The sequence below is a fragment of the Sapajus apella genome, unplaced genomic scaffold (genome assembly GCF_009761245.1).
Source record: "Sapajus apella isolate SASKATOON/1434 unplaced genomic scaffold, GSC_monkey_1.0 scaffold77, whole genome shotgun sequence".
NCBI classification, from domain to species: domain Eukaryota; kingdom Metazoa; phylum Chordata; class Mammalia; order Primates; family Cebidae; genus Sapajus; species Sapajus apella.
In genome coordinates, this window is record NW_022437017.1 from 2,509,624 (window position 1) to 2,521,477 (window position 11,854).

An 11,854-nucleotide genomic window follows, 5' to 3' on the forward strand; every position below is an offset into this window, starting at 1 on the left:
CTAAACCAGAGAAAAATGGAATGGGTGAGCCTCTGAGAGGCCAATGAACAGGGGTTAGTCTCAACATCATGAAATGTTGCCAATAACAAATGACAGAACGTAGGATTCCTAAGTTTTGCAATTTTAAAGCTCTTGTATCCAATTAATCACCTCAAGAAATAAAAAAGCAGAGAGATTTTGGAGGCTGTTCAGCATCTATTTCATGTTTCTTTCCTTTCTTAACTGTCTAGCTGATGTGTCAGCAACATGGACCTGGGAAATCAAACAAGTGTTTCAGAATTTTTACTCCTTGGATTTTCCCAAGACCCGGAGGATCAGCTAATGCTCTTTGCACTGTTCCTGTCCATGTACCTGGTCACGGTGCTGGGGAACCTGCTCATCATCCTGGCTGTCAGCTGTGACTCCCACCTCCATACTCCCATGTACTTCTTCCTCTCCAGCCTGTCCTTGGCTGACATCTGTTTCACCTCCACCACAGTCCCGAAGATTCTGGTGAACATCCAGGTGCAGAGCAATACCATCAGCTATGCAGGCTGCATTGCCCAGATGTATTTTTTCATGGTTTTTGGAGGCATGGACACATTTCTCCTTACTGTGATGGCCTATGACCGGTATGTGGCTATCTGTCATCCCCTGTCCTACCCTGCTATCATGAACCCCCACCTCTGCGGCCTGCTGGTTCTCGTGTCCTGGCTCCTCAGCTTGTCATACTCCCTGATCCAGAGTCTGTTGATGCTGCGGCTATCCTTCTGCACCAGTTGGGTTATTCAGCACTTTTACTGTGAGCTTGCTCAGGTTCTCACGCTTGCCTGTTCAGACACACACGTCAATTACATCCTGCTCTACATGGTGACTGGCCTTCTGGGCTGTGTGCCCTTCTCAGGGATCCTTTTCTCTTACACCCAAATTGTCTCCTCCATCCTGAGAATCCCATCCACAGATGGGAAACATAAAGCCTTTTCTACCTGTGGATCTCATCTGTCTGTGGTTTCTTTATTCTATGGGACAGGCCTTGGTGTATATCTTAGCTCTAATGCATCGTCCTCTTCCTGGCGGGGCATGGTGGCCTCGGCCATGTACACTGTGGTCACCCCCATGCTGAACCCCTTCATCTATTGCTTGCGGAACAGGGACTTCAAGAGGACCCTAGAGAGACTGCTTGGGAAAACACGCTATGCTCAATGATGGGAACCTTGGTCCTGGGCTTTTGAGTCAGCAGAGGTAGCAGTAGTGAGATGAAGAAATTCTGGACCAGCCTGGGCAACATAGCAAGACCTGTCTCTACAGAAAAATATTAAAATTATCCAGGCATGGTGGTGTGCACCTGTGGTCCCAGCTACTCAGGAGGCTGAGGTGGGAGGATCCCTTGAGCCCAGGAGGCTGAGGCTGCAGTCAGCCGAGATCATGCCACTGTACTCCAGCCTGGGCAATAAAGCCTGACCCTGTCCCCAAACTACAGCAACTAAAGAAATTCTGCCTGTAGGCCAGATGCAGTGGCTCACACCTGTAATCCCAGTGCTTTGGGAGGCTGAATCAGGAAGATCACTTGAGACCAGAAGTTCAAGACCAGCCTGGGCAACAAAGATAGTGAGATGTCTTAAAAAAAAAAAATCTGCCTCTTAATCTCATGGCATTTGGTGCATCACCCACTCTGTTTCTCTGTCTTTGGTCAAAACTACCTTGTGAGTACTGTAAGTACTTTGTATGAGCCTTATACAAAGAGACTTCTCTGTGATCCTTCAGTTCTACCCTTTCATCTCCTCCTTTTACATTTTCCATGACTGCACCTCAGCTTGGTGTTTGTAAATGTGTTTGTATCGATTCCTGAGGGATAATACAACAAGTTCAGATACTCAACTCAGACATTGTTGGATTAAAGTTATGAAATAGTTCATTTTGGCCAGGCATGGTGACTCACACCTATAATCCCAGCACTTTGGGAGGCTGAGGAGTGGATCATGAGGTCAGGAGGTCAAGAACAGCCAGGCCAACATGGTGAAACCCCGTCTCTACCAAAAATACAAAAATTAGTTGGTGTGGTGGCAGTCGCCTGTAATCCCAGTTACTTGGGAGGCTGAGGCAAGAGAATATCTTGAACTGAGGAGACGAAGTTTGCAGTGACCTGAGACCCCACCACTGTCCTCCAGCCTGGGCGACAGAGCGAGGCTCCATCTTAAAACAACAAAAAAAGTTCATTTTACCATTAACCATCGCTAGCTCTTATCAAGTTCATTCATCTGACACTTTTTTTAAAAAAACCTTCCTTAATGATCCTTTGATGGCATTTATTGGACCTTATAGCATGCCAGACTTTTCTAGGTGCCTGAGATACAGCAGTGAAAATAAATTCTTGCCTCATAGAGTTAAATCTGCAATCTTAGAATGTATCAGATCAAGTTATATGTCCAAACTTAAAATAGACTGATGGATAATTTATTTCCTTATTAGTGAGGTTGAACATTTCTCCATATGTTTGTTTAGTACATTTCTAAAATCAGCTTTGACAGCCACTAAAATAAGGAAAATAGGGAGATCCTTTCTTTACAAAAAAAAAGTAGCCAAGTATTGCAGTGTTTGCCTGTAGTCCCAGCCACCTGGGGGGCTGAGGCAGGAGGATCGCTTGAGCCCAAGTGTTTGAGCCTGTAGTGAGCTGTGATCATGCCACAGCATCTAGCCTGGGACACAGAAAGAGACCCTGCCTTTTTTTTTTTTCTTTTTTAAAATTTTGTTTATTTGTTTCCTTTGAACTCTGAGAAGCTAGACCCTGCCAAAAAAAAAAAAAAAAAAAAAAATGCTTTGAAAGTATATCACTAGAAACAGACAAACTATCTGCCCAGAATTTTAGGTCTGATCATGCTATATTTTTTCTGGTTGTCTAATTTTGCAGGAAATTCACAGAGGCCCAAAAGAGGAGTTTAGACAGTAATAGCATCTGGCTGAATGTAGACACATCTTCAAATATGGTGCCAGGAGCGAGCACTGGCTTATGATTCAGGAGAGCAAGAATTGAAGCACACAGTTGCCAGAGTCTAGGTATGTAATGCCAAGCAGCTTGAGATGCTGCAACATGCATTAGGACTACTGGATCTCTTCCTAAATGTTCATTTTTTTGTGTGTATGTGTTGGTGTCTCACTCTGCCACCCAGGCTGGAGTGCACTGGTGTGATCCTGGCTCACCTCTGCCTCCTGGGTTCAAGTGATTCTTCTGCCTCAGCTTCCTGAGTAGCTGGAATTACAGGCACATGCCACCATGCCCGGCTAATTTTTGTATTTTTCATAGAGATGGGATTTCACCATGTTGGTCAGGCTAGTCTTGAACTCCTGATCTTGTGATCTGCCCACTTCAGCCTCCCGAAGTGCTGGGATTACAGGTGTGAGCCACCGTGCCCAGCCCTAAGTGTTCATTTGTGTATCTCCTCCACCATAAAATGAGTACTTTGGTGTAAGGCGAGATTATGCAGGGATGTCCCAACAAGAAATCAAATAATATGTGTGTTTGGATGACGCTGTTTGCCAAGTGATGGTAGGCAGGAAAGGCCAACATAAGTACATAACTAGTCATCTCAGTAAAGATGGATTGTTGCCTACCCTGGGCTGGAAGGTGTCTGATGTAATTGACTTGCCACCTTGTGATGTCCTTGAGGAATATGGCCATATATTGACATCCAAAGAGGAGCCCAATACCTCTTCAATTTTTTTTTGAGACAGAGTCTCGGCTTTGTAGCCCAGGCTAGAGTGCAGTGGCATAATCTTGGCTCACTGCAACATCGGCTTGCCAGGTCCCAGTTCAAGCAATTCTCCTGCCTCAACCTCCTGAGTAGCTGGGATTACAGGCAAACGACACCATGCCCAGCTAATTTTTGTATTTTTTAGTACAGACCATATTGGCCATGCTGGTCTTGAACTCCCGACCTCATGATCTGCCCAACTTGGCCTCCCAAAGTGCTGAGATTATAGGTGTGAGTCACTGCTCCTGGTCTCACCTCTTCAATTTCTATGCTCTAAATTGGAAAACAGGCTTGAGTATGAAAACTGGTGGAAGAAACACCACGTGGTCCTTAAGAAAGTCATATCATTTTACAATAGAAAAACACTTAAAATATAAATATGTATTATGAAACAATACACAAAAATGAAGTTTTAAGATAAATCCCAAATGTGATGTTTAATGTACATATTTAAAGATTAAATGTGCAATGGTCATTAAAAAACAACAAAACTGGTAGAAGAATCATGATTTTCTCTCTCTCTCTCTCTCTTTTTTTTTTTTTTTTTTAAAGATGGGGTTTCACCATGATGGCCAGGCTGGTCTTGAACTCCTGACCTCAGGTGATCCACCCACCTCGGCCTCCCAAAGTGCTAGGATTACAGGCGTGAGCCACTGCGCCCGGCCAAGAATCATGATTTTCAATGGTGGTAGCTGACATTTGACATTTGCTCACTTGATCATGATATTTTTGGATATGTAAGTCAAACAATACTCTTGATGTCTGCTCACCACAAATTCCTGTGGGTCATGGATCCTGTTTACCGTTTTAGACTTGCTGCCTGAGAGCCTGCTTTGCCTGTAACTTTTAATGCTGCCATTTGAGTTTGGAACTCAAGATACTAGTAAAAAAACAACTTAAAACCTCTGTTTTAGGCTGGGTGTGGTGGCTCACGCCTGTAATCCCAGCACTTTGGCAGGGAGATCACTTGAAGTCAGAAGTTCAAGACTAGCCTGGTCAATATGGTGAAACCCTACCTCTACTAAAAATACAAAGTTAGTTGGGCGTGGTGGGTGGCGTACACCTGTAGTTCCAGCTACTCAAGAGGCTGAGGCAGGAAAATCTTTTGAACTCAGGGTACTCAAGAGGCCGAGGCAGGAAAATCTTTTGAACTCAGGGTGCAGGGGTTGCCATGAGGGGAGGTTGTACCACTGCACTCCAGTCTGGGCAACAGAGTGAGACTTCATCTCAAAACAACAACAACAATGACAACAACAACACCACCTCTGTTTTACTGTGACAGTTAACAGTGCTATGCTTAAATATCCAAGAGTTGGAACAACAGTTTGGAAAATTCTGATTTTTAATTGACACTAACATGGCCTTAATGTTTTCCTCAGCTTTACAAAACATTAGCTTGGTTTCTTCCTGACTATAGACCCTGGACCTTAGTTTTAGAGCATTTACTTTAGAAAACTTGGTGACTGGACATTATTTATCTGCTCTCTTGAAAGGTAGATAAATCATTTTTGAGTCTCATGCTTTTTTTTTTTTTTAAATGAGACTGTGTCTTACTCTGTCATCTGGGCTGGAGTACAGTGATGTGATCATAACTCACTGCAGCCTCGAACTCCTTGGCTCAAGTGATCCTCTTGCCTCAGACTCCCAAGCAGCTGGGATGACAGGCATATAGGCCACCATGCCTATTTTTTTTCTCTGGTAGAGGTAGGAGTCTTGATATTTTGCCCAGGCTGGTCTTGAACTACTTGGCTCAAGTGATCATCCCACTTTGGCCTCCCAAAGTGCTGGGATTACACGTGTGAGCCATCACATCCTGCCACATCCCAGTTTTATAACCCAGGAATGTCTTTCTCAAGGACCTGGGTGCCAACCCTTTGAAATGTAATTATCAATAAAACAACATCCTTATCTTTCATCTTCTTTGGGAGGGTAGGAGCCTTATGTAAGTGACAATTATTGAACACAGATGGCCAAATCACATTGGACAAATCTCTTCCCTAACATCTTTCTGGGCTTTTCCATTAGCTCACTCCAGCATTTGAAAATCCTCTCTCTCTCTTTCTTTTATTTTTTTGAGACAGAGTCTTACTCTGTTACCCAGGCTGGAGTGCAGTGGTGCCACCTCAGCTCACTGCAATCTCCGCCTCCTGGGTTCAAGCAATTCTCCTGCCTCAGCCTCCCAAGTAGCTGGGGCTACAGGCATGTGCCATCACACCTGGCTAAGTTTTATTTTTAGTAGAGAAGGGGTTTCACCATGTTGGCCAGGCTGGTCTTGAATTCCTGACCTCAGATGATCTGCCCACCTCAGCCTCCCAAAGTGTTGGGATTACAGGTGCGAGACACCGCACCTGGCCGAATCCTCTCATTTTTGTTTCAGTGGAGTTGAGTTCAATCTCTTTTCCCTAATGTGGTAGTCTTGACCCTTACTGCAATTGTCTTGAATGAAGTCTTCTTTGCAAGCTTGACCTTGTGTGATGTAATTTTTCTTTGACACAATCAATGACTTTTCATGCTTCATAACAAATTTCTACCAAGTGATCCACTGTTTTGGCAATGGAATTACCCAACGTCTTGCTAGTTTAAATCAGTAACATGACATTCTGCAAAGGACTTTGGACTGCAAGGCGACCAAAGCTCACTGTCTTGGTGGCTTACATATGTTTAATTTGGAAGAGAATAGCTGAGTCCGATTGCTACAAAGACTTTCCTTTATAGTACTCAAAACATGTAAGATCATAGAGAAGGTAATGATATTGAAAGAGGAATCAGGACTAACTTGATGGGAGGGCCTACTACACACCTAGGTTGTACGCTGTGACCTAGTGCCCCCAGGCTACAAACCTGCACAGCATGTACTGAATACTGTAGGCAATTACAGCACAATGGTATTTGTGTATCTAAACATAAAAAAGTTCAGATAAAATATAGTTTAAAGGCACAGTCTAAAAGATAAAAGAAGGTCTACCTAATAAGTTCCTTAACATGAATGGAGCTTGCAGGACTGGAAGTTGATGTGGGTGAGTCAGTGGGTGAGTAGTGAGTGAATGTGAAGGCCTAGGACATTACTGTGCACTAGTATAAGACTTTAGAAACACTGTACACTTAGGCGACACTAAATTTATTAAAAACATATTTCTGTCTTCAAGAATCAATTAACCTTGCTTACTGTAACACTTTCACTTTAAAAAAAGCTTTTTGACTGCTATGTGATAACACTTAGCTTAAAACACAGTTTGTACAGTTGTTACAAAAATACTTTCTATCTTTATTCTATAACTTTTTTCTATTAAATTTTTTTAGTTAAAATTTTTCTCTTGTTAAAAACTGTGACACAGAGGAGCCAGGTGCTGTGGTTCATGCCTGTAGTCCCAGTACTTTTGGGGACCCAGGCAAGAGAATCACTTGTGGCCAGGAGTTGGAGACCAGCCTGGTCCACATAGCAAGAACCCCTCTACAAAAAAAAAAAAAAGTACCAAAAATGAAGACACAACACATGTTAGGCTAGGGTCAGGATCATGAATACAACTGTCTCCCATGTCCACATCTTGTCCACTGGAAGGTCTTTAGGGGCAATGACACTCATGGAGCTGTCAGCCCCTATCATATCAATGCCTTCTTCCAAAATATCTCCTGAAGGACCTGCCTGAGGCTGTTTTCCAGTTAATTTTTTTTTTTTAACAGAAACTTTTTTTTTTTTAATACTTTAAGTTCTGGGATACATGTATAGAACATGCAGGTTTGTTGCATAGGTATACACATGCCATGGTGGTTCGCTGCACCCATCAACCCATCATCTACATTAGGTATTTCTCCTAATGCTATCCCTCCCCTTGCCCCCCATCCAATTAATTTTTTAAAATATAAAAATAGAAGGACAACACTTAAAAATAATGATTAAAAGTATAGTATAGTAAATACATAAATCAGTAACATGGCCATTTATGATCATTATCAAGCATTATGTACTGTCTATTGTTATATGTGTCACAGTATTATGTAACTGGCAGTGCAGCAGGTTTGTTTACACAAGCTTCATCACAAACACGTGGGGAATACATTGTGTTATTATTATGGCATCTTTAGGGTTTCATTATTCTGTCTGGAAAGCTCTGTGGCTAGTGGTGCCTTTGCCTGAATTCTTGTGTGTCCAGGAAGAATGAGGTAGACAGAAAGTGGAGGGTGAACCAGATGAAGAGGAGCTTTATGGAGTGTTACAACCACTCAAAGGTGACCCACAGTGGATAGCTCCTCTCTGTAGGCAGGTCGTCTGGTGGAGTGTTCGGCTCTCAGCTGAGAGGAGGCCCCGGAGAGGGTGGCTCCTCCTTGCTACCAGGGCGTTTTGTCATCTTTCCATTCTCTGCCCAGCTCTAACTGAGCCTGGGGCTTTTAAGGACCTCAGAGGGGAGAAAGTGCATGCCGACTGGTCCATGGGCAGCCATGGGTGGGCCAGAGAAGGCACCACAAGTTCCCACTCTAGTCCATGGGACTGGCATCCTGGTCTCTAGCCTTCAGGCCCTTCATGACCTGAAGGTGGGGCCTTACTTGGGACCTGCCCCCCTCTACCCAGGATTCTGCCTCCCACTGCCATTCATGGCCCCAGGGCTGGTCCCAACCCCTGTCTGAGATTGGAGGGGCACTGGGAAGGGAGAGAGGACAGACAGAGGGAGCAGATACCCCCAAGCCTGCAGGGACTGGGGGATCCTTCCCAGGCTCCCCAAGGGTGCAGGCTGCAGAGATGCCTGGGTCCTCTGCCTGGAAAGGCAGTGGCAGCTACATCCTGGGAGTTCCGGCCATGCCAGCTTGTCCCTGGCTATTGCCTGCCCCACGGAGTGAAAGTCCCAGGTCTGCAGCCAAGGGTCAGGCGGCTACAGCTGCACCCAGGAGAGCAGCAGATCCTGCCTCCAAGAGCACAGGGAGGCTTGGAACCACAGCCAGTTTGGGCAGCTGTAGCCCCACCCAGGAGAGCACTGGCACCTGCCTGCTCTGTGGAGCCGGAGGCCTGGGTTTGCATCCAAGGATTGGGTGGTTGCACCTGGGGAGCTCCCTCCCCAGCTCAGAAAGGGCTTGGCTCCCTCTGGCTCCCTGGAGTGTGCAGCCCCAGCTGCCCCTCTCTGCTGCAGCCGGCCTGATGGCAGCAGCCACTGCTAACATTATGATGTCACAAGGCTATGACATCGCTAGGAAACAGGCATTTTTCAGCTCCCTTATAATCTTATGGAACCACCATTGCATATGTCGTCTGGTCATCGAAACATCATTGTGCCATGCATTACTGAAACTTTGGAACTTGAAATATGCATAATATCTTGGACAATGTCAGCAAAATGCTTTAATGGGAAGGGCATTCCCCAAGCTGTCAACACAAAGAAAAACAATGATGATACATTTTAGACCCGCAAGATGATCCCTTGATAATAGAGTGGAAATCAGAAGCTGCAGGGGAGATTTGTTGTTTTCAGGTTTAAATGAAATATTGGTTGGTTGCTTGTTAGTTATTTTCTTCCCTCATTTTTTTTCATGTCTCTATTATTAAACACAATTATAGGCATACCCATTTTTAGACTGCATTCTAGCCCGGGCAATAAAGCAACACCCCTGTTCTCTCTTCCTCTTCCTCTTTCTTTCTCTCCTTCATTCTTTTTTTTTTCTGTTTCTAATTTTCTAAGGAGGATGTTAAGTGAGGACTCATAGTACTTCGTATTTACCTCCCTTTTTACAGTTCTTGTGTAATTTCTTTCCAAATCGTATCCAGGAAATCACTTTAGGCAGCTTATGTGTGATGATGTCTATCAATGGTCCTCACATTTGGTTTTTATTGATATTGCCTGGAGACCTCACAAATACTGAGGCCTGGGTCTTATTACCAAAATTTACTTGACCTGTGTGGGTTGAGGAATTTTAAAAGCACCAGAAATAGTTCAGGTGTTGACGTTTCTGAAGGGATCAAGCTCCAATGGGTAAGTTACAAAAAAGTTTAATGTAACACCAGGCAACATGAATCATTCAAATCTCTTCTTAAAATGCATTGTCGTTCAGCACTGTAGAAATTTACAGGTGTGGTATCTCACACCTGTAATCCCAGCACTTTGGGAAGCAGGCAGATTCCTTGAGGTCAGGAATTTGAGACCAGCCTGGACAACATAGTGAAACCCCTGTCTCTACTAGAAATACAAAAATTATCTGGGCATGGTGGTGCATGCCTGTAATGCCAGCTACTCCAGAGGTTGAGGAAGGAGAATCACTTGAACCTGGGAGGCAGAGGTTGCAGTGAGCCAAGATGGTGCCTTTGCACTCCAGCCTGGGCTACAGACAGAGACTGTCTCAAAAAAAAAAAAAAAAAAAAGAAAGAAAAAAAAAGAAAAAAGAAACATTATGCCAGAATTTTTACCACAATAATTTTTTTTTCTTTTGAGACGGAGTTTTGCTCTTGTTACCCAGGCTGGAGTGCAATGGCGCCATCTCGGCTCACCGCAACCTCCGCCTCCTGGGTTCAGGCAATTCTCCTGCCTCAGCCTCCTGGGTAGCTGGGATTACAGGCACGCGCCACCATGCCCAGCTAATTTTTTGTATTTTTAGTAGATACGGGGTTTCACCGTGTTGACCAGGATGGTCTCGATCTCTTGACCTCGTGATCCACCCGCCTCGGCCTCCCAAAATGCTGGGATTACAGGCGTGAGCCACCGCGCCCGGCCCCACAATAATTTTTATTGTACATTTAGGCAGCATATATTTATACACCTATAATTTTTTTCTCCTATTTCACTCTCGTGCACACATAAAAAGGAAAATAAAAATGAATAACATGGTAATAGTATTCCTGTAACTTCACATTCAGAGACTAATTTTTAAAAAATTTGCTATATTTTCAGTTTTTATAAAGAAAATGTAATATGTATACAGAATGGAATGTAATTCATCAAAAATGCATCACACCCTGTCATCTGCAGCCACGAGTGGAAAGTGAAATAAGCCAGGCACAGGAAGATAAATATTGCCCATTCTCACTCATGTGTAAGAGCTAATATGTGAATCTCATGGCGTTAGAGAAAAGAGTGGTGGTTACCAGCGGCTGAGAAGGGTGTGTGAGTGGGCATTGGGGGTGAAGAGAGTTTGGTTAACGGACACCAACATACAGTGAGATAGAAGGAATAAGTTCTAATATTTGATAGCACGGTAGGGTAAGTAGAGTTAACAATAATTTATTTTATATATGTATATATTTTGAGACTCGCTTAGTCACCCAGGCTGCAGTGCAGTGACAGTGACATGATTTCAGCTCTTTGCAATCTCCACCTCCTGGGTTCAAGCAATTCTTCTGCCTCAGCCTCCTGAGTAGCTGGGATTACAGGCACCTGCCACCACACCTGGCTAATTTTTGTATTTTTAGTAAAGACGAGGTTTCACCATGTTGGGCAGGCTGGCCTCGAACACCTGCCCTCAAGTAATCCATCCGCCTTGGCCTCCCAAAGTGCTGGGATTACAGGTGTGAGCCATCGTGCCTGGCCCATTTATTGTATATTTCAAAATAGCTAGAAGAGATTTTAAATGTTTCCAAGCAAAAGAAATGATAAATGTTTGAAGTGATGGATGTTCTAAATATCTGCAATGACACATTGTATGTTTATATCAAAATACCACGTGTACTCTATAAATATATGCAATGATTACATATCAATAAAAAATGTGATGGCTATTTTAAATGGCACTTTTGAAAATTAAATTGTAACTGTTTTAGTGCATAGAAATAGATTTTTTTTTTTTTTGGCATAAAGAACTTCATGCAGTCACGCAATACACCCTTGTAACTGTCAGCCTAAAGGCCAGGTTCAGTGGCTCATGCCTGTAATCCCAGCACTCTGGGATGCCGAGGTGGGAGGATCACCTGAGGTCAGGAGATCAAGACCATCCTGGCCAACATGGTGAAACCTCGTCTCTACTAAAAAACCCAAAAAACAAAAACCAAAAATTAGCTGTGCGTGGTGGCACATGCCTGTAATCCCAGCTACTTGGGAGACTGAGGCAGGAGAATTGCTTGAACCAGGGAGTCGTAGGTTGCAATGAGCCGAGATCTTGCCACTGCACTCCGGTCTGGGCAACAGAAAAAACCCTAACAACATGAACTAGAA

The 11,854-nt window shown here is 43.9% G+C and overlaps 1 protein-coding gene across 1 annotated transcript; it reads left to right on the forward strand.

The window, feature by feature from the left end:
* Window positions 1-246: 246 nt before the first annotated feature.
* Window positions 247-1,185, forward strand: LOC116532882 (olfactory receptor 7D4-like). Its single transcript, XM_032252482.1, has one exon. It carries the CDS (start codon window positions 247-249, stop codon window positions 1,183-1,185), a length of 939 nt encoding a protein of 312 aa, XP_032108373.1.
* Window positions 1,186-11,854: the final 10,669 nt, after the last annotated feature.